This window comes from Sarcophilus harrisii, chromosome 2 (genome assembly GCF_902635505.1).
Source record: "Sarcophilus harrisii chromosome 2, mSarHar1.11, whole genome shotgun sequence".
NCBI classification, from domain to species: domain Eukaryota; kingdom Metazoa; phylum Chordata; class Mammalia; order Dasyuromorphia; family Dasyuridae; genus Sarcophilus; species Sarcophilus harrisii.
Genome location: NC_045427.1, coordinates 347391047 through 347414361, shown reverse-complemented (window position 1 = coordinate 347414361; position 23315 = coordinate 347391047). Strand labels below are relative to the sequence as shown.

General features: G+C 39.2%; 1 protein-coding gene across 4 annotated transcripts in view; it reads left to right on the top strand.

Moving 5' to 3' along the window:
* The window catches only part of TCF7 (transcription factor 7), a 115710-nt gene extending 93334 nt beyond the window's left edge, over nt 1–22376 (top strand). Inside the window, exons 6-13 of one of the 4 annotated variants that reach the window (XM_031953059.1) lie at nt 6334–6423; nt 7808–7921; nt 9115–9277; nt 9757–9864; nt 11030–11078; nt 12907–13002; nt 16879–16951; nt 21861–22376. In XM_031953059.1, coding sequence (XP_031808919.1) covers nt 6334–6423; nt 7808–7921; nt 9115–9277; nt 9757–9864; nt 11030–11078; nt 12907–13002; nt 16879–16951; nt 21861–22113 — 946 coding nt within the window. In that variant the 3' untranslated portion in view covers nt 22114–22376. The remainder of the gene's footprint in view (nt 1–6333; nt 6424–7807; nt 7922–9114; nt 9278–9756; nt 9865–11029; nt 11079–12906; nt 13003–16878; nt 16952–21860) is intronic. The other 3 variants (XM_031953056.1, XM_031953057.1, XM_031953058.1) reach the window with 3 other exon arrangements.
* Nucleotides 22377–23315: the final 939 nt, after the last annotated feature.

Below are 23315 nucleotides of genomic sequence, written 5' to 3'. Positions count from 1 at the left end.
CAAAGCCTGAAGCTGTGATCTGTGGAGTATGACTGTAGAGGTGGCCCAGAGCTTCAAGGTCCAGGCTTCTATTCTCTCCTCCTCCAATATAGCAGGAGGAGATAGATCATGCCAGGAAGGAGCTTTATTAGATTCCCCCTTTCTTTTGATCCTGTGAGGGTGAGAAAATCTTTTAGGCTGAGGAGACTGTGAATGGATCTGAGAGCCCAGGCCTCAGGAGTAAAAATGTCACTCTTGAGATTAACTCCAGCAAAGGATTTTCTCATCCAATGTTAACAGGAATGCAGAACTTCAAAAGGCTGTTGAGGTTTTTTTTGTTTTTGTTTTTGTTTTGGGAGGGGGGGGAAAGGAAGGGAATGAAGAGAGTGAGTGTAGCCTGTCTGTAAATACTGCAATGGGTCAGATTGTTTTGACAGATTATAAACATATCTTTGCACCACAACCTACAGGAAGGCTAGGTACTAACTATCCAGGGGACTCTTACTTAATTAAATGCCAATTTTCCCCCCACATACATGGTGAGCCTATGGTTTCCTTCTCCTCCCTGCTCAGTGCAAGCCTGGAAAAGAAAGGTTTTTGGGATTTCTAAGGATTGAAGAGAAGAAAATGGCTTTCACTCTCTTAGATATTGTGTGGAAATTTTGAAATTTTTATTAATATATTTTTCTTTTTTTACATCTCAAGTCATTTCTGGATATAACCCTTTTGTGGGAATTGAATATGGCCTTTATCCTACAGTTTGTTTCTACCAGTTCTCAGTGGGCATAAAAAGATTTGAAGTTGGGATGAGAAGGGGTAAGAACAGGCCACAACCAGATGCTGTGGACAGCACAGTTGCCTTTGTCCCAGCTCATCTTCTTCTTCCACTAGAAACTAACTTAGCTAGGTCAAGAAATTTCTTCCCCGATTCTGGGAGTTCCCTGGATGTAGGGTCTGTGAATTCTATAAAAAATTTTTTCTTCAATAAATAAACATGTCTAAGCTCTAGGGAGACAAATATAAAAAAAGATGAAATAACCCCATTCTTTTAAACTCATTCTTTTTTTAAAAAAAAAGTTATTTTTTCTTTTTAATTAACAAGCATTTTATCTCCCTTTATTTTTTCATACCTACCCACCCCAAACAAAAAATAAAATAAAATGAAGGGGAGGAGAGAAGCAGCTTCATCATAATGCAAAACAAATTGTCTCATTGGCTATGTCCAAAAATGTGATATGACCACTTAAAAAGTCTAACTCTATACACAAATTCCTTAGGCAAACTGCAGATAACATCCAGTTCTCCAGAGGACTAGAAATGTGTCCTCTAGAACCAGAAAAAGGGACAAAATAGAAGGTAGAAAAGAAACAAGCCCTGCTTCTGGCTCCTAGGCTTTTGTGGCCTGTTAACATTATTACCGCAAAGGGCCATCATGGTATGGTGAAAATAATGCTGGTTTTCAAGTCCCTTCTCCAACACTTACTGGATTTAAGCCCAATTCCTCTAACCTCAGTTTCTGAATCTCTAAAATGGGTAATCAATGGAAGTGTAGGTACCATCAATTTATAGAGTTCAAAGGGAATCTCTTTTGCTCCAGTTGCTAGCCTAAGGTTCAGATAAAGACTAGTTTAAGTGGCTAAGAAAAGGTTTAGTGAAGGATGGGTTAAATTAATCCAGGAAAGGATGTGTAGGCCCTATCTGGTCAGCCTACAAACCATATGATCACTTTCTAATGTTCTATAGTTTTTTCAGTTATCATTTGCATTTCAACAATGCTTTAAAGTTGATTACAAATACTCACAAACTGGGTCCCATTTGCTAATTCTCTCAAAACTCTTCATCTGTATACTTTAGAATGAATAGGTTGGAGAAAAATGCTTCTTTCCACAATGAGAATATGCAAGGTGGTCCCTCAGTCTGGCTTGGTCCTTGTCCTCATTCTCTGTTATCTCTTGGTTTGTAATGGAGATCCCACAACTACTGAATCATAGTCCCAACACAACCCTTTCCTTGTCCCTTTAATTCTAACAGAAGTCAAGGCCTTTTTAACACTTTAGCTAGGACCCAGACAGGAAAACTAAATTCTGCAGAAGCCCCTGCTTGTCCCGGTAGACTAATTCCTTAGGGATCATGGACAAAGAGAAAAGGGAAACTTTTTTTCCCCCCCAAGAGTGTCCTTTTGAATCCTACAGTCTTGAAATCTTGTCCTAGGCCAACTAATTCTTTCATTCATTTATTCACTCACTCCACCTAGCAACTGTTACTATGTTTAAGACAAAGACAGAATCACAGAATGTCAGAGGTGGGAAGAACCTTAGAAACAGGAGTGAACGTGTAAGCCCCAGTTCTCTTCCCAACACTGTGTAGGAATTCCCAAAAGACAAGATTTGGTTCTGTTTCATCTGTCTCACTCAGGTTGAGCTCCCCGAGGGCAGAGTTTGGGGTCTGACCCATCTCTCTCTTCTCCTAAAAGGAGGTACCCTCAGGGGCAGGGTTTGGCCTGAAATACACTTCTTTGCCTCTCATAGTCCCAATCTTGGTCTTTTGAGTTTGCCTCCAGTTTGGAGGGGGAAATCCTTCTGTGCTGTTCTTTGCACCTGAAGAAGGGCCCTTAGGATGAAGGATGCTGCCTTTTTTTTTTTAAAGAAATGCAACCCATTCCTGTATCTCCAGATTCTTGTCTCACTAAGAATTACCTTATTCAGTTTGGTGGGCATTTGCTTGGTGACCTTAATCAGGTCCCTTAACTTTTCTGGGAACTGGTTGTGACTATTCTGTTCTTTTGCAAGGGTTGCAGTTGTACAAGTTGAGGTCAAGAATTTGAGAGCTTCGGGGGGAGTGTCCTTGGAGGAGTGTCCTTAATAATCTTCAGTAGAACTCCAGAAGACTGCAGCTGCTGCCTGAGCTAGTCAGCACTGGCCTCCCTAGCTTAGCTCTAATATTTCCCATAGTTTCCTCTCAGACTGGACTAGGTCCCATTTCAAAATAAGGATGGGAGGGAGGATTATCCTCTCCCTACAGACTTTTTGGTTTCCAATTGAGAATGAATGGGTTGGCAATGCACCACCTAATTAGTAGTCTATTTGAGCTCTAGAATCCCCAAATTTACTTCCTAGATCTGGCACCACTGAGGAAGAGCTCAAAACAGGAATCTGGTATAAAGGATTTAGAATTGGAAACTTGGATTTGAGGCTCTGCTCTAACACTTTGTCTTTGTGACGTTAAGCAAATTCCTTTGCTTGAGTTGTTTCCTCTTGGGCTTAGGTTTCTTTATCTGTCAAATGTGAGGGTTAGATTAAGACTAAATCTGTGATCCTCCAAACCCAAGTGCACCCAGTCTCAAGATTTTATTCCATTAACTTTTTCTTTTCATAAATGGGAATATCCCTTTCCCATATTTCTCAGGGTTCCCACCTTGATTTTAGGCTTCCAATCCTCTACTTCACAGAGAGACCAACTATAATACACATCAAAATCTGTATCCGAAGAGCAAATTTATTTGGTTCTATCCTGAAATACACAGGATGTGGCTTATTTACCACCTCCCCCAAACTCTGGACCGCTTATAACGATAGGCAGCTTCTCCAGAGCCCCACCGTGAAATCACATAGCCTGAGTTCAGGGCTGCCTCCCATCCCATACAAGTATAAAAAAATCTCACCCTGAATACTAGATCTAGAGTTGAGACTCCAAAGCCATCTAGTCTAACTCCTTCATTCTAAAAATGAGGAAACTGAGGCCCAAAGAGGTTAAGTCCCACAGTAAAGTGTTCTGTGACTGTTGTAAAATACTCTCTTTAGGGTTTTCTACTTACTCCTTTTATAATCCTGTATTGGTATAGTGTAAGCAGTAACAGTCCAAGTCTGGAAAGTTTAGCTCCTGTCTATGACCCAATTCTTTCTTTCTCTTATCCTCCTCCTTCTCTCTTCCTCTAAATATAAGGTTTTAAAAAAAAGTGCTGGATTTGAAATCAGTACCTGTATTCAAATCCTACCTGTTACAGGTTTAGCATAAGTGACCTTGAGAAAGTCAATTGTTTCAAGGTATGTTTATGTCTTCGTGAAAAGCAGGTAGATCAAATGATCTTATATCTAATCTTCTTTCTTCTTCCTGGAAGAAACTCTTCCAGGAAGGAACAATTTTGGGAATATATAAGAGACTGAGGAGATTTGGAGATGCATATTTGAACGGAATGGCCTGGGGAAGAGGCATGTTGATGCCCAATGTGAGTTTCCTTGGGCTTTCAGGCACTGTGGCAAAGGCATTTTAGGTAGGGGCTCTACCTATGGACTGTGTCCAGAGTCTGAGGAAGAACTTCATCCTTACTCACAATGCCTCCCTGCACAGTCTTTATGACAGATGGGAGGGGACTGAGAAACTCTGGAGTTAGAGAAGGGGAACTGATCCTTCTCAGGCACAAGCAATGAAAAAAGCTAACTGTGTTTAGAATCCTGGTCCTCTTAGTGGGAATCTGAGCTCTGCTCCTTACCTTTGAGCCTCCAGAGCACTGGACTTAAATTTGATGACCTTTCTTCCAAACTCTTTGTCAGCAGTAGATAGGTGTGATGCCCCTTGTTCTCTAATAACATTTGCAACTCAGGGAAGACAAAGGAAAGTCTCCAACTTGTATAGAATGAGTTTGACTATCAACTTGACTTCTGCTGTCCCCTTGTGGTGAAGGGAAACAAGGAAAATACCTGATCTCTACATAGGATCATAGGCTTGAGTTTATAATCCTTAATCTTAATGCTTTTCCTCTGAGATTAACACCACTATCATCAGCACTACCACCACAGATTTTTCCTGTTTATATTATTTGTACTTGTTATCTTGTCTTCTCTATTTAGACTATCAGCTCTTTGAGAACAGAGACAGGTTATTTTTGCCTTTCTTTTTTATTGCTAGTAAGTAGTAGTATTTGCAACACAGTAAGTACTTAATAACTATTTGAAGACTGGCTATATTACCCCCTCTCTGTCTACTAAAGTTACAAAAAAAATTTTTTTAATTTTCTTTGAATTTTTTTTTGTTTTTCATATAACTTACATTTCCTCCTCTTAGATAGCTATCATCCCTTATAATACAGGAAAATATTTTAAAACAAAAAACAAAAAACCTGCAGCAAAACCATTAAAAAAAAAAAAAAAAAAGTCATCTTCATTCACATTAACAGTCAATTAACAAACATGTACCACAATGGTACAATAGGATATTGGATTTAGGGGGACAGGGAAGCAGGGTGTCTTTTGAAGTAGAGAGTTCATTATTAATTGTCAAGTATATGTTCCGGCAGTGGCACTACCATTACCTTATACTCAAAGCATTGAGGATTTCTTTCCAGCTTAGCTCTCATTTTTAGTTTCAGCCCTTTCTTTTCAATTCCACCTTAGCATCCTTTTCTATGTCCTCTCTTCTCCATGTGTCTGTGTGACCAACTATCTTTGCTTCTTTCTTTGTCTCTTACACTCCCCCCCTACCCCCCGGCCTCCCACTCATCCTTCAAATTGCTGCTTAGGTGACTCTTCCATTGCAGGGATCTTATGTTACTCATCAGTTGAAAAAAAATTTTTTTTTAAATAGCATCCAAATTTTGCTTAGCATTCAAGATCACAAATGATCTGATGTGATGGTGCCATCTTACTTTTTTAAACTATAATTCCCATCTACCCAAATTTATGTTCTAAATCACACTGTGTATTCTCTGCACATATCCACTTTGCTCATCTTGTTTCCCTATACCTACAATTTCTTCTTTCCCCTTTGTTAAATCCTTTATAGCCCAAATCAAATGAAGTTCTTTGATTTCTTATTTTCCAGTTCCAAATCCTGTGATTCTTCATATCTTACTTTAAGTATATTTTTTGCATGTTACAGTATACTCTCAATTAGCCATGTCTTCTTATCCAGTTCTACACACTGCAGTGGGAGCAGGGACGATCTTATCTAAATTTATTATCTTCTCCAATACCTAGCATGGTGATCAGCACACAGGAAGTATTTACATGAATAAATGAATATAATGAATACAACCCCAGACTGTAAACTGTTAAGATCAGTCCAGAATAGGTCTGATCCTATTCAATTTTCCTCCAGACTGGGATTTCCCTGAGAGATTCTATAGAAGGGAAATTAGACTATATATAATTTTTGACTTTGAATCTAGCTCTTAGAATCTATGTTGCAAAATGTTTCTAGAAAGGAATATTTAGCTAGTATCCCTTGGAAGCCCTTCCCAAATGTCTAGCTCTCTCCATTGTCCTTGCTCCACTTTGAGCAAGCTTCCTCATGCCCTTTTCTGCCCACCCTCAGCAGAGCCAGAGCAGCTGCTGAACTCTCTCTCTTCCCTGATCACAGGGCAAGCCCGCCTCTCTATCCCCTCTCCCCTTCCTGTGGATATAGACAGCACTTTTCGACTGCAGTCTCCCCGGGGGCACCTTACCCTAGGTGAGTATGGGCCATTGGTTCCATGTGTTCAGGGTGGCTCAGCCAGATACCTTTGGCTTTTTCCATGTGGTGTCCCGCCTATGCTGGCATATGAGCAATAGAAAGGGCCTTGTCCTGTCCGTCCATTTGTCTGTCTGCCTCAGAAGCAGACTTTAGCTTGCAGTGTTGTCTGTCCAGCCTTTCCATCCATCTACCCAACTGATGAGTATTATACTTCCCCCTCCCAACTCCCCCCCCCCCCCTCCCCCCCCCCCCCCCCCCCCCCCCCCCCCCCCAGGGCAGGGAAAAGTGGTTTAGCTAATCCATTCCTAGGTCTCCTCTTCGGTCATATACTGGAAATGGACAGATTTTGGCATCTCTGTGCCCATCTCAGGGTAGACAAGCAGAAGGAAATGGACCTCAGGGAGATTTTGCCTCCATATACCATCCTATTATGGTGCTTAAACAAAGGAACACCAGCCCTATTCCATCTCACTCCTGTGAAAGGGCCTGGAAATGGTCCAAACTTCTGTTTCCAATGCATGTGTTGGGCTCTTTATATGCATACATCTATGTGCACATATCAGCTCTTATGTATACTTGCTTTAGCTCCTGCTTCTGCTCCATTTTGCAATAGGTGGAAAGAAGAACCCAAATCTTCTGGGAGAAACCTGGAAATTGTTTGAGGTAGTGGCAGGAAGATTGCCAGCTTTCTTCTCAAGCCTCCTGCCTTAATACTCTTAACAGTCTTCTAGATTGAGTTCAGTAGAAACTGAGCCTTCTCTGCCACGATGGCTCTAAGCACCCAAATACTGATCAACACTGATCAGTGTATAGCCTCCAAACACCATGGTGCAATGTAACTTTTGGGGAGGAATCAAGGAAATGAAATTTAAGCTTTAATCATTAAAAATGCTGTGTAACAGCAATTGAGTCATTTGAGTCTGCAAATGGAAGCAAATTTTCACCTGCACTATCTATCTACCTCCCAGGTCAGTGGTGAGGAAAGTAGTCTATCTTAAAGCACTACGTAAATGTGAGACAGGCAGTGTGCTCCAATATGAGTTGTTGGATCTATAGTCTGGGAACAGGGGTTCAAATACTGACTCTGCCAATTACCATCAATATTGACTTTGATTTGAGCAAGTCACTTAAACTTTATGAAATTTCCTCATGTGTATATATGTGTGTGTGTGTGTGTGTGTGTGTGTTTTCGGGGGGAAGGGGGAGAGAGGAGTGATGAGTCTTTGCTCAGTGTTGTTTGGGAATATACGTATGTCTCACTCATAGCCTCTTCTCTCTGGCATTTTTTCCTTGTGCCTCCTGATTCAATAAACCCTGTGAGTGCTCTGGGCTAGAAGTCCCAACAGTCAATGATCTTTCTTTCTTTCTGTTCTTTCTCTAGGTTCACCCATCCATCTCTGATGCTAAGCTCAGGTATGCACACCACTGGCATCCCTCACCCTGCCATTGTACCCCACTCAGGAAAGCAGGAGCTACAGCATTATGATCGGGGCCTGTAAGTGAGCTGGGAGCAGAGATTGGGGGTGATGTAATCCTCAGTGCAGAACTAGAAGATTTGGGTTCAAATCCCAGCTCTCACCATTTCCTTGCTATGGCAAATTCTGTCTTTCCAATTAGTTTTCTCATCCATAAATGGGAATAGAACTATTTACACTAAAGAAAGTAGTTTTGAAGAAAGTACTTTAGTCCTGACTTTTTTGTTAATGGTATCTTTTTCCTTTCTGAGTCCCAGTTTAACCTTTTACAGTGAGAATGACTAGAATTATGCTGTGACTGAAATATACATTTAAGAGTCCAAGATCCAACAGGATGAATCCTTAGATGATGGTCTTAGGAGTACTTTCTGACTTTGCAACACCTTAGAGATCCAGGGCTATATATAAATCTGCCTGGAACCTTTTTAGTATATCTGGTCTATTACGTCTCGGTGTTCTATAGGTCTAAAAGAAGAAGCTGAGAGAAGGGTCAGTCTTCAAGTGAGAGTTTGCATTGGAAAGGAGATCAGGGATGTAACATGGTAGCTGTTATATCTCATTTCACCTTCAGTTCAATTTTCAGTTTAGCCTAAAGTGACTTCCATATTCACCTCTAAGGATCAGTTGTAGCTCTGATATACTCATTTTTGGCCATATGCTGCCCCTCTGTGGGCTAGAGTGGCAAGTTCATCCTTATTACTATATGCATTAATCCCCTCTTAATTTATAGAAACCTGATCCAAGCAGAAATTTGTTTTATGCAAACAATAAGTTGGGGGGGGAGATGATTCACCTTAAATAAGAACTCATCTCTCAAAAATATTCCTGTAAATAATAGCCACTGTCCTCTGTGAATTTTTAATAGCATCTGATTATAATAAGCCTAATTACATGTAAATTTTCAATATTTACCATATAGCATGAGCTACAGCAGCAATAACATCTTCTGTTTGTGTTGTTGTATTCCCTGCAAGGAGTAGGAATGATTCTCATTTCATAATGAAGAAATTAAAACAGATATAGGTCTGGAAAACCAGGTCTCTCAGTTCCTAATAGGTTAGTTCTTTAGGGCAATTTGGCAAAGTTGGGGGAGGGAAAAGGGATAATTTAAATGCCATGATGTTGCTTATCCCCCACCTCATGCTGTCTTTATTTAATTCCACCCACTCATCCTTACCCAAACTACAAAAAATCCTCCCTCGGTCTCTGCCAGGAAACCTCCATCAGAAACCAAGCAGGAGAAAGAAGCTAAAAAGCCAACCATTAAAAAGCCCTTGAATGCATTCATGTTGTACATGAAGGAGATGCGGGCCAAGGTCATCGCAGAATGCACACTCAAAGAGAGCGCAGCCATTAACCAGATCCTAGGGAGGAGGGTAAGAGCCAGGAGGCCCTTGAGTCAGAATGGTTTGGGCACCCAATGGGAAAGGAGATGTAAGGGAGGGAAGGGGGGGAAAGGAATCATCTTTAGAAAGTGTACATTTTCTAGCCACCCCTAATTACTCCCAGACTTATCCCATCTTTCTTACTGTCTCTTCCCCCCCCCGCCCCCCCCATCTCCATCTATCTGGTTTTTTTTTTTTTAATTCTGTATCTGTTGTAGTCTTTGTTCCTCCCTCCCACCTTGTAGTGCATTCTGCACTAAGCAAACTGGGTGAAGCCCCTTGAGAACAGGATGCTTTTACCCATCCAAAGGTTCACAAGTAGTAGAGGTGATGATCACAATTATAGGATTAATGTGGAGACTATAGGAGCAAGAAATATAATAGGAATCCTCCTAAGGAGATGGATTAGGGAGGGCTCAGGCCTTCAGGGGCCTGGACCAGGTAATCACAGCACCCATGTTCCATTTCAGTGGCATGCGCTATCTCGAGAGGAACAGGCCAAGTATTACGAACTGGCCCGAAAGGAACGGCAACTCCACATGCAGCTCTATCCTGGCTGGTCAGCTCGAGACAATTATGTGAGTGTTGAACTGCAGGAGACCTCATGGTAGATGTCGATGTGGAGTACACTCTGAGTTTTTCCTATTTGAACAATTCATGATTGGTCAATTGCTCTCTTTCCACACTTGCCCATACCTTCTCTCTCAGTGAAAGCCTAGTAGGCCTAAGGATTTGAGTATCTCTTCTCATCCAACATCCAAAAGTAGATAAGGGAGGGAAGAAAAGAGAGATGTTAGAAGCACACAGAAAAGAAATACAAGCTAATCCAGAGATATTTATAACATGTAACAGACACATATAATATAGATGCCTGGTAGTTGGAAAAACAGAGGAGATATGACAATCAGATGGGAGGTGAGATGGTAGAAAAAGCCCTCCCCTGCTGTAGCCTTCTTTAAGAGGCAGTGGTGAGTAACAGGGAACAAAGAGGAAAAATATTCAAAAGTGTCCACCATATGTATAGCATAATAACAATAGCTTTAACAACTTTAATCTAAAGCCTGCCTGAGAAAATAGCATAAAAATACTAGAATATTAGAGACATGTAAGTTAAGAATTTAAAGATCATTAATCTAATGATCAAACAAGACTTCCAGAAATGGAGAACTAAGTGCATCCAGGCAGTGAAATTATTACATGCCTTCACAATTAAGATACACATTAGCTATTTTGCCTGCAATTGTATGGAAATTGTGAATTCAGTGAGATTAAGTGTGCTGAAGGCAAGAATGCAAGAATAACACTGGTGTAACAAAAGACCTGGGTTTGAACTCCAGTTCTCAATTGATTTCCTCATCCATAAAATGAGGAGGTTGTACTAAGTACTAAGTAATCTTAAAAGTTCCTACTACCCCTAAATTTTTTTTTTAATTTTATTTAAACAAAATAAACTTATTTACCTTAGAGAACAGTCTAAACATGAAAAGAAAAAGAACAGACAAAATGTTTGGGAATATGTTTGGGAAAGATGATGTCTTTTAAACTATTGATATTTGCTACATATACTGTCCCAAGAGATTCCCCACTCAAATTAAATTTAAAGTACAGTGATAGAAGAAGGATTAACCAGTGTTTTTCTTCCTAGATCATCAGGTAAGGCCTTAGGAAGAGGGAATGTGGCTAGAGAGCAATTGTCCCTTCCTAGCATTCACATTTTAAGATTATGTCTTCTCTCCCATACAGGGGAAGAAGAAGAGAAGGTCAAGAGAAAAGCATCAAGAATCAAACACAGGTGAGCATGCCCTTAGGCAGCCAATATGCAGGATGAGTAAAGAAAGAAGGGACTAGAGTCCCAGAAGAGAAACAGCATTCCTAGTCCCAGAGGAATTAACAATTTGTTTATCCATTCTTATTTCTTAGGGATCACACCATAGCTAGGCTGCCTGGAGACAATTTACCTGGTAAAAATAACATTTAAAAAAAAGTTTTATGGATCCATCTATACCACTGCTGCTGATTTTGGCCAGGAAAGTCTTGTCTCAACTCAAATTGTGAAGTGTATCATAAGATAGGGTGACCAGGATCCATTTTCTTCCTTCTTCCCAGCATCACCATTCTCCGCCCCCCCCCCGCCCCCCCCAAAAAAAAACCCTGGTCAAACCTGTTTTCCGGAAGTTCTCTCATTGGGAAGACTCTAAATCAGCTTATTCAAAGAAATGAGCTAATGACTAAATAACTAAGGTCTTTAGAGTGTTTATCTGTATTCTGATAGGAAACAAATCCCTCAAAGGATAAAGAATTCCCCACTGATTAATCCCAAAGTCTCTAAGTTCTAAGACTCTAGAGCTAAAAGGGAAGTCCAATGCTTTCAGTTTCACAGATAAGAAAGCCTCCTCCCCACCCCCCTAGGAGAAAAAACTTAGTTCTCGCGGTTCAGTTAATGGGAGAGCTGTCCCCCTGCCAAAATGGTTGTATAGAGTTGAAATTATATTGATTATCATGTAAGCCTCACAAATCCCTTACAAATTTTCATTTTAACTGGATATGGTCATGTTGAGAAAAAGATCTTCCTTCGAATGATATCACCTCCCCCTGCATTGGTTGTCTTTTGACCAGCTAAAATAAGAAAGGATATGATCATAAAAATGATAATGTTGATTAAATCTAGAGTTTGAATGTTGAGGGGCAAGTTAATGAGAACCTTCAGGTCTACGAACAGTTACTATCTCAATCCTCTATCTACAAGGCAGCGAAACTGGACTAACCTACATGGGGGATATCTACAAGAACTTGGGGGTTGTCACACACTGAAATGGGTACCAGACAATTTCTTAACTGGAAGAAATATTAAGAGATACTCTAGAAGCAGGTGATATTAACCTTTTTTTTGGGGGGGGAGGGGGTGTCTCATGAAGTCTTTGTCAGTCTTGTAAAGTTGAAAGACCCCATTCTCAAAAGAATTTAAATACATAGAATTAACAAGGAAAAAATTAGTTATTTTAACATTATACTTTTAATGTAATTTAATGTTATTTTTCATTAAGATTTAATAATAATTTAGTATATTATTTAATTTCAACAGTCAATGTGTCCTAAATATTGCTGATAAAGAATTCAACAATAATGAGCATTTATTAATCATCCAAAAGCACTAAATGCTGAGGATACAAAGGCAAAAAAGGAAACTCCCCCCTTTTCCTTCAAGCAGCTTACATTCTAATAGAGTTTAGTGGATTAAAAACATGTATAAAAATAATTGAAGAGTATAAAGGCTGCAAGGTAGGATCTGAAGGTAGCATCTAAAACAAAGTAAAACCTTGCTGAAAATTATTTTTCTGCTTGAGATGATGTCAACTCCTGTTGCATTATGGAATTAGAAGAAACAAGATAACTGCTAAAGATAGCTGGTTTTACTCAGGAACCTCAAGAAAGAGACAGTTTGCTACAAGAGTTAGCTATAATGCCAAACAAGAAAGAAAAGAGAATATCTGGCTTCCAAAAAGTATGGGAAACAAGGAATTCTTTGGTGACCCTCAAAACATGTACTAGATTTGTATTATTTCTGCTGGTAAAGAGTAATAGCTATTTATACACTAAGTTCAGGTCGGTCTTCCTCCTAGGGGAGAAGGTGAAAGGGCTGGAGGAATGCCTCTCTACACTCCAGGTTACCAGGGAGAATGAAGTGTTCCTTGAAAGCCTAGAAGAAGGGCTGCAAGGTAAAAACAAAGAAGAAAAATGATACAAAGAGGCAAAGGGGGTATGCTGTCCTCATAAGTTTGGAGAGTAGAAGAATGCAATACAAAAAAAGGAAGGGAAGAATAATTAGGCTTTGAACCTAATTAATAGACATGTAGATTTTCCCAAAAAAGGGGTGGGGGGAATTGAAGGGGTCTTGTTTTCCAAGGAGTAGTGATGTAGTACCAGGAAAGAAGTTACCAAGGCACAATCAGAGAAGTTAGTGGTGATTGGTGGCTTCTTGCTAAGGAGGTAAAGAGGTTGCTATATGTGAATAAGCACATGACACAGGGAGATTTCCAATGTTTGTCAAAACTTGACCTATAGTGAGATTCATGTAAAAACCAATGATACCACCAAAGGAATTTAGAAAGCTTGCTAGGAATTAGGAAATCCTAGGCAAGAAACTAAAGGAGCTTAGAGCTTTAGCATAGTGCTTTGATCATTACTTCAAGTGGAAAGTGAAGGTTTCCAAAGAGAAAGGCTGACTTAGGAAATGAATGTCTGAGAACAGGATCAGGATTTTTGGACTATAGTTAACAACAGAGGTATTATGACTCTTGGCCTAACAAGGGTGGGTAATATTATACTTGTCTGGAATCAAGAGAAATTTAAGTTAAAACATGAAGCAGTAAAGGGAAAATTACTCTCTTCTTTCAAGGCTTTGTTGAGTAGCAGGTGCAACACAGGAAGACAATATTCAAAGAAGCCAGCTAAATAAATTCATCACCTTAGATGTCTATACACATATGCACAAAATATTAATAATAGACACTGAAATAGAGATCCTAATTAAAGGAGGCAACTTTGGCTTTGTTGATATCAGTAAGATTTGAAGGGATAGTTCTAGAAAAAATAGAACTAATTAAAAACAGATCAAAAACCTTGCAAAGAGGCAAAATTGTAATTAATAGTGACAGATTTTTTACTGAAGTTCTCTCTGCCAATTATGATTTGCTTTAATAATAAATTGCATCAAAAGAAAGAAATGAAAAGGGGAACATTCTATTTTAGATCTAATTTTTAATTTGTAAGGAAGAACAACTGGTTGCTGAATGTCAAAGCTGCAAAATGTAAAACTGGTGATGAATACAGAAAAGAACAAAAAAGGATTTTTAGAACTGGGGGGCAAGATGAAGATCAAAAAAGGAATAATACTTTTAGTGAATGGATGAGAAAAGGACAATAGATGACTAAAAGAAGGCAAATTATTTATCTCATATTTAAGAATAACCTTCAAGATAGAACAAAGGTGGTTAACAAGAACTGAAACGCAAGATAAGGGAGGAGATGGTAGGAAAGCACCCAATTCACATCACAAGACTTGGAAAAATTAAATCCCAGATTACAGAAAAATTTGGCAATGTATGCCACAGAACTGGAAAAGGGTTAATGAATGTCCTGATTTGCAAAAAGGTAAGAGTACATTTTAACATATTTAATTTTCTAGAAATATTATTTTAAAGGACAATCAAGAGACTGACTATCCAAGTCTTTCTCTTAGTTATGAAATCTTTATGAAAATAAAGGTATGAAAAGGGAGTAGAGGCAGGATTACAAATTTTAAGTCACACATCTGGAGCAGCTAGATGGTGCAGGGAAGAGAGCACAGAGTCAGGAGGACCTGAGGTCAAATCCAGTCTCTATCTTATCACCTAACACTTACTAGCTGAGTGACCCTAGGCAAGTTATTTAACCCCAAATGCAAAGTTAATGCAAAGTCCAGAATAAAGAAGAATTTCTGGTTTTATCAAGTCCTGGAACACTGCAGATTACTGATTTCAATAATCAACCCCCCATGATCCACTAATAACCATAAAATAACACAGTGCCTTAAAGATTATTAAATGTTTTATACACATGAACTGATTTTAGTATCACAACCCCATGATACATATATCGAAACTGAGACTCAGACAAGTTTGTACCATAATCATACAACTAACCCACTGCTAGTGTTAAATGGTGAGATTTGAAATCAGATATTCCTATGTTACACTAAGCCATGCTGTCTTTCTATACAATGTCAAGGGATTTAGTGGCTAGTCTACAGTGTGTTGAGGGCGAGTTCCTGTGAAGATATTATGAGACATGGACAAGAATCATTCATAAGGCCCATGGACAGTTTTAATCTGAGCAACTGAAAGGATTACTCCCATGGCAAGAACACAGGTCCATCAAAATATTATAAGCCTTACACAAAATAGTTGTGAATATTTAGAAAAAGTAGGGATCATTAAAAACCAACTTAGCTTCATTAAGATTTAAAACCACCTTATTTGCTTTTTTGACACATTACTAGATCAGTATAGTAGTATCAGTATACTTAGTAGCCCAAGTATACCTGGATCACAGCAAAGTGATGTTTCATTTTATGTTACATTCTTGCAATGGATATAATAAACTGACTAGATAGATTCAAAACTTTCTAATGGGCACAACCCCACCAAAAAATAATCATTGATATATTGAGTGGATAAAACTTTAACAGTTTGACCGTGGCCCCAGGAAATTATTAAAGATTTGAACATGTGTTGATGGAATATTTACTCAAAAGTGAGAAAGTTAATTTCCCAAGAGAATCAAGACCCTAAAATACCTTAATAAACTAAAACCATGGATTGAATTTATTGAGTTTTAAAAATCCTACATATGATTTTAAAAATCTATTTCATAAAAGAGCTTAGGAAAGATATGGCTAGACAGAAATTTCCATGAAAAAGGTCTTGTAGTTTGGTAGATTTCAAGTTCAACATGAATGAACAGTGTGACTTGAAAGCCAAATCTGGTAATTTTATCTTGGAGGCTTCATTAAGGGGAGCTGGTCACTACTAGTACAATATTAGCCACCTGATTTTAGAAATGGCATAAATAACCTAGGATGTGTTCAGAAAAGCATGGTGAAAAACTAGAAATAGTGTCATCTCTCATAAAAGATCAATTTTTCCATGTAACACTGGGAATGTCCAACCTGGAGATAAGAATTAATGGTCATATAAGTACCTGAAGGGCCAGCCCTGTGGCACAAGAACTGATTTGTTCTCTTGGACCTCAGGTGCAGAATCAAATTTCAATTTCCTAATAAGATCTGTCCAAAAGTGGAAACGACCACCACTACCTTTGAAAGTCACCCTCCCACCCATGGGAAGGCTTCATATAAAAAAAAGCTGAATGGCCATTTGTTAAGGATGTTGTAGAAGGGATTCTTGTTCATCTAGATAACTTCTGAGGTCCATTCGGATATGTTTTGACTCTCTCTAATCCCTTTATTTTACAAAGCAGAAAACTGAGGAAAGAGGAAGAAAGAGTTTTTCTCAAAGAGTTACATAGGAAGTAGTGGAGTCAAGATTTGAATACAGGTCAACTGACTCCAAGTTCAATAAATGTGCTTAGTATATCACGTTATATTAAAAGCACAGAAAAATCTGCTCTTCTTAGTCCACCTGAAAGCAAGAATCATCTGACCCCTGTCCAGAGGGGCGAAAACCACTGACCTTTTATATTCCTCTTGGCACCAGGGAAATGGGCTCAGAGATTATGCCCAATGAGGAGGAAAGGACTAGAAATTATAGACTACAGGTTAAGGCCCCCCCATCCCTTTTCTCTGCTGTCCTGCTTGAGGCTCTGCTTTGCCTTACAGACTAACCTCATTTTTTTCAACTCAGGTTTCCTGCTGGAGTGAGACTGCTTTTGCAAAATGGATGTGTATAGTCTAGGTGTTTATATTTTTATGAGTGGCTAAAATAGATGTTTGCCTCTTCTCTCCTACTCCTTCCCACCTTTTTCTCCTGCCCCATTCCCATTGCCTTTCTGCCTGCTCTCCAAATTTGCCTCACCTCGCATGCTTGTGTGGGCAGACCCTGGCTCTCCTAAGAAATGTCGAGCTCGCTTTGGCCTCAACCAGCAGACGGACTGGTGCGGTCCATGCAGGTGGGTATCTCCTCCTCCCCTCCCCTGTCTGTATTCCCTGAAGCTGCTTTCCAGAAAGGGGTTGGGGGATGCATGATACCCTTTCCTAGGGCATCCCTAGAAAACTCAGTAATACACCATCCTTTTTAAGATTTCTTCTTGCTGTTCTCTTCTTGCTCCATGTTCCACCACCTGTACTACCTACCAATGCCTATCCAAATTTAAGGAAAGCTTACAGGCATCCTCATTTTCCAATATAGAATCTTTTATGAACAGAATCAAGTCTTTGATCACTGTAGGTTGAATAAGGCTTCATGGAAGAAAAGGGGCCTGAGCTAAATCTTTTAGAGTAGATGAGAAAATAAAGTGGGTAGGAACAAAAGCTGAGATGAGAGATATTGCATGCAGGGAGGGAGAACTGTGTGCAACAAGAATTAGGGCAAAATGTGTCCTGGCCAGACTGATGCAAAGAATGCATGGGATAAAGTGATAAGAAGTGTTGAGTCAGACTGAAAAGGATCCATCAGAGAATTTAAACTTGGCTGAACAGGCACTTAAGAGACATTTTAACAAGACAGGTGATACATTGTAAAAACTTTTACTGTAACCATTGGGTAAAAATGAATTGGAAAAGAGTTAAGTAATCAAGAAAAGGAAGTCACAAATCAAAACAGTAGTTCCAGGTGAGATGCAGAGGATAGCCCTTAGATGAGAAAGACAGAGGAGCTAAAATGCACAAGACTAGGCAGCTGGATGATTGAGGATAGAGGTAGAGATGAAAGCAAGGAAACCTGGATGGCTGGGAGGGTAATACCAAGAACAGATAAGAAAGTCAGATATGTGACTTTTGGAAAAAGTGTTCTTGGAAAGAACACTTTTAGAGAGAGATACAGACTCCATTTCAAGACTGGGCGTTATACTAGGTTATGTCTCTTGGGTTGAAACATAAACCATGTTCCCTACAATAACCACTCTATTCCAGACCAGCCATTAGAAGTTGCTCAACTGAGACTCTAGCCCCTCAGAAAAACCGAGGCTATCTCCCCAGAATTATTAAAAAATTGGTAGGGTACCTGGGTGATGGGGTGAGACTCTAGCCCCTCAGAAAAACCGAGGCTATCTCCCCAGAATTATTAAAAAAATTGGTAGGGTACCTGGGTGATGGGGAAAGGATCTAGTCCTTTGATTGAATCATAGTATTGATTCATTGACTCCCAAAACACTAACTCCCTCACTCTCATCTATTAATATCAGCTTGAACCCTAACCTCTGTCAAGGTTTTTCTTTCTGCCTTCAAACTTGCTTTTCTGGTCTTTTTTTCCTAATAATCGTCTCAGTTCACACAAAAAAGAAAATTGCACCACTATGACTTATCAACTTAATATCCCCAGCTATACAGTCAGGAATAGAAAATGATCAAGAAATAGATGAAAAGTTGATTAAGAACAGATGATACATTGCCAAGTAAAAGGGAGAGGAGGAGAAAGTCAAGGAGGTCAGGGCAAGGCTGTCCAAAAAGAGGACCATCAAGTCATACCTCCACAGATGCTTTACTGCCCCAACATAGAAATGGGATTTTTACCCTTGAAACAACTGCTAAGCAATTTGCTAAGCAAAAGTGGATATCATGGGATCATAAATGTAGAGCTGGAATGAGCGTTAGAGAGCCTCTATTCTAACTCCCTAGTTTTAAGATGAAAATAGGCCAGGGTATCTACCAAGAAACTTGCTTCTAGAATTATCTGAGTAGTAACTAGATTGAAATACAGATTCTCTGAGTATAAATTCATCTCAACTTACCACTACACCACATTAAGTGAGCCAAAATCTGGTTGTCAGTAACATTCTCTGAATCTTTCCAGAAATAAAGTGGGAAATTAGAAAAATACAACCAATAACTCAGGTTTGAATGGCAGGATCTTCAGGACCCAGGATTAATAGAAAAGCAAAAAGAAAACAGAATCTCAACAAGATTAGAACCAGCAGGCAGAAGTACTATATATATCTGTATTTTATATATATATATATATATATATATATATATATATATACACACACACACACACATACACACACAGCAGGCTCTTCCTTGAAGCTATAGATTAGGGACTAGATATAAGATGATACCTCATTGTCTTGGCTTTTTACTACAGAATCAATCTTTGACCCATGAGAGGGCAATTTCACGTTTAGTTTATATACACAGTGTCTAAGAGTTTGTGAACAAATGAAAGATTGAGATTTGTAGTCAGAGGACCTAGGTTCAAATCTTAAATCCATTATTTAATGCCTGTATGATTTGGGGCAAATTACTATCCCTCCCCCACTACCCCAGTATTTAGTTTCTTCTTCTGTAAATTGAGGTTAAACTAAGATGATCTCTGAGGTTACTTTCCAAGTATAAAATCCTACGACTAAGGCTCCAGAAATTCAATTCCATTTTTATTGCGCCCAACTCACATTTGTAAGTCATCCAGTTTAATTCTGAAAAGACTATGAATTACAACAGATCAAAAAGGAGTCTCTGACAAAATTGGAATTCCTATCTCGATTCAATTCCATGGACATTTCCATACAATTGAAAGAAAAAATGCTAGGGAAAGTATTCCTATCCTACAGGGTGCATCAGTCACTTAACTACCTCCATGTATGATCAATAGGAAAAGACTCTTAATGTGCTTAGCCCCAGAGGCTAATCCAATAAGCATGACACTTTCCAATGTGTCATGTGAATTAAGCTATGGGAAAGATCCAGTGACCATTAAAATGCTAATAGCCTAGCTGTAAAGACAACACTCAAAATAACTGGAGAATATAAGAAAAAACTGTTAAGACAGATTAGCATAATTAACACCTCAATAGGAGAAAAGAAAAATGTTAATAAACTTACAGGTCTGTCCCTGTAGGTAGAGTCAATTGTTAAACATTTGCTTTGGCCTTTGGTACTACAGAAATTCAGAGAAAGAATCCACTATGGATTTCTATTCAGAATGAACTTTTTAGAAGCAGACACAAGCATATATATTCCCATATATATGATATATTTTAATGCTAAACTCCCTTGAGTGAGGATTATTTCTAGGTCACTTTGGGTAATTTCTAATAGAACATTCCTGTTTCAACAACAAAGAGTGTGTCTGGTAAGTAATGGCAAAATGATAACAAAGAACAGACAAGACTCCTCTCTTCTCAGCATGTCCCTCTCTCCCTCTCACCTTCCAAAATCTCCAAGATCAAGTTCTGCAGCCAAGGGGAGATGTTTTCTGCCCAACTAGAAAGTCCAAAAGCCTTTCAGAGTTTTTGGTTGTTTTTTTGTTTTAAGCATTATTTGGAATGCACCAAATCAAAGCTATAGTATTAGTGGGTAGGCATATGAGGGGGAAAAACTAGGACAAACTACTTACTCTAGAAGAACTGCCTTTGGTCAAAAAAAAAGTCTTCCTTTTGCTCTTTATCTCTGTCAGGGTACAGAGAGCTCAATTACAGTGTGCTCCCATGCTGTAGGACTTTGCGTTTTGTACACAAGGCTTATCACCCACAGGCAACCAAGCACATTATATATTATCAAAGACCTTTTCCATTCCATACCACCATCCAGATTTATAGATCCAAGTTTACCAGCTCTCAGATGCCCTGGGACTCCAACAGGTTGTTCCCAAGCTGTTCTCCTTCCTAATAATGCTTATTATTGTTTCTTATATCAGATGAAATAACAAGTCTTATTTTTTCATACGAGGCAATAAAAAACAAGATTTCTGAGCAGGAAAAGGACTGGATCAATTGTTGTTTTAGGAAGATTTTTGGCAACTGGTGAAGGGAAGAGACTAGAGAATAGGAAGCTATATTACAATAGGCCAGGCAAGAAGAGGGAACTGGAGATGAGTGGAAGTATAATTTAAGAGTACACAAATAATTACAAATTATATTGAAGCATAAAGTGATACAGGAATTCTTAAAAAGAGTTTGTTTCCACCTAGGAAATGCTTCATGGAGCAGGCAGCATTTTCCCTGAGCTTTGAAGGATGGGTAGGATTTCAATTTATAGGAGGAGGTGGGAAAAGACATTTCAGGTATAAAGAAAATAAAAAGGCAAAGAAAGGGACAAGTAACAAACATAGGTAGGAGTGGCAAACAGTTCAAACCAAGTAAAGTTTGAAACTTAAATGGCAGACAGTTTGGAGCCAAGGAATAGTTTTAAGAATAATATGGTCAGAAGGGAGCATTAGAAAAATATGATATGAAAGTTGGTTGGAGAAAACTAGGGAATAAAAAGTTAAGACGCTGTTTGTAAACTAAATGACAATGGTAGCAGCAACTTAAGTGAGAAGGACTAGATGTAGATGCCAGTCATAGAAGAATAGTTGGGAAATTTCCTGGGGCTACTGAAAGGAATATAAAGCCAGGAGGAAGAATGGAATTGAGGGAGAAAGAGAATGAATTGGCTTTGGGGCAAAGAAAAAAAATCCGAAAGGGGAAAAAAATACCAAATTCTTCATCACTGCTACAAGTACACATCTGCTGTTAAGATGAGCATTTCCGTTATTACATTCTCCTTATGCATTCTTTCCTCAACAATCTGAATGAGGCAGACAAAATCCAACTTTTAGAATTATGCCCTTGGAAAGGCATACCCTTGAATTTTTTTAAAGCATACTTTTTGATGCAGAAAAACTGGGTCGGAAGGGGGAAGATTAAGAAATTTGTAGCACAGTCATTTAATGGGAAGGGCAAGCACGTTTACTTGCTAAACAAATAGAAGCTTCTAAGATGGCTTCTCAGCAGGTGGTCTCTAGGAGAAAAGAAAGGAACCAAGGATCTAGTTCCTGTAAGGTTTTGGCTTGGTGCAGTGTCAACAAACCTGTTTCAATCTGAGGTGTATGACTGTCAATTCAACCCTTTGCTTACAGATAACTCTCTTCACTATTCTTAGGAGGAAAAAGAAATGCATTCGGTACTTACAAGGAGAAGGAGAAGGACGCTGCACCAGCCCAGTTTCTTCAGATGGCAGTGCTATAGACTCCCCTCCATCCCCTCTGGATTCCCTCCAATACATTCGCCCTGCTTTTACCCCAGACCAGCTCACCAGTCCCACTGACTTCACACACAGACAACCAAACTGCCCTTTCTCCCTCTCTCTCCATCTCAAATCTACTCCTCATGGGGCTGGACTCCCAGCAAGGTGATCCTTAGCCCTCGGCTTCCCAACAGCCTTTCCAGCAGCCTTTCCATGAACATTCAAGCATCATGGTAACAGGAACACAAAAGGTCCTCTTCCATTAGGCAGCCATGTCAAAAGCATAGGACACTTTGCTTCCTCCACAGGTGGTCAAGAGCCAGCCAGCCAATCAAGCAAAACTGACCAGGAGCCTCATCCTATTTCTCACATAGTACCCAGCCCTTTTATACAACAAAATGACACAGAGCAAGCTATTCAGGAGAATGGTCAGTCCAATTTCAAAATGTCATCTCATCTGCAAGCCCTTTGTGTCTAAAGTGGATTTCAGCAAGGTGTAGTAGAAGATACATGCTGGACTTGGATTCAAAACATTTGAACTCTAGTCCCAGGCTCCTATTACTACCTAATGAGCTATACACTGTGATCTCAGGCAAAGTACTGCCTGAATCTCAGTTGCCTCATGCCAAATGGGAATAACATCTGTTCTATAAATAAGAAATAGGAAATACCATAAAGTGCTCTAAAATGTAAAGAAGTACTAATTAACCAAATACTCACAACTTCTTGGTTTCTCACTGTTAAGTATTAGCAAGTCACATGCCTGCTTCTAATCTTTTTCCTTTACAACTACTGCTCAGCACTGCCCTGTCAGCTTTCCCCTCACATTCTGTAAACAAAGAAACCAGGCACCTCTCAAAGATGTACATCCAAGATCTAATGCCACCAGTGACTAGCTGTGGAAGAGGGAGTCTTTTTCACAGCAATTCTTGTTCAAAGGACAGGAAAATACTGTTTAAAGATGTAACTGTTTTAGCCTGGCCAAGGGCCTTGTGTAAGCTCAGAGGAAACATTTATTGCTCTGCTTGCAATAAATTCCAAATACTGAGGGAAGTCCATAAGTTGTTCTTCAGGAGGGCAGGGAAGGCTGGCCACTGCGCCTAGTTTGAACCTTAACTATTCAAGATGTTGCCTAGAAACCCAAGTTCCTCAGAAGCATTCCCTAATGATCCACTGCAGAGCTCTCAGTTTTGCCTGATAAGCAAAAACTGTCCACATTCTTTTTAAAATAATTTTTTATACATTCCCATATCTAAGACTGCTTATTAAGAGTCTTGGCTGAAGTCTTGATGAAGAACTTTAGATTTGGTAGTTAAGTTAAAGAGTTTAGATATGGTATTTAAGACCCATAGATAACCCTTAAAACTTCAC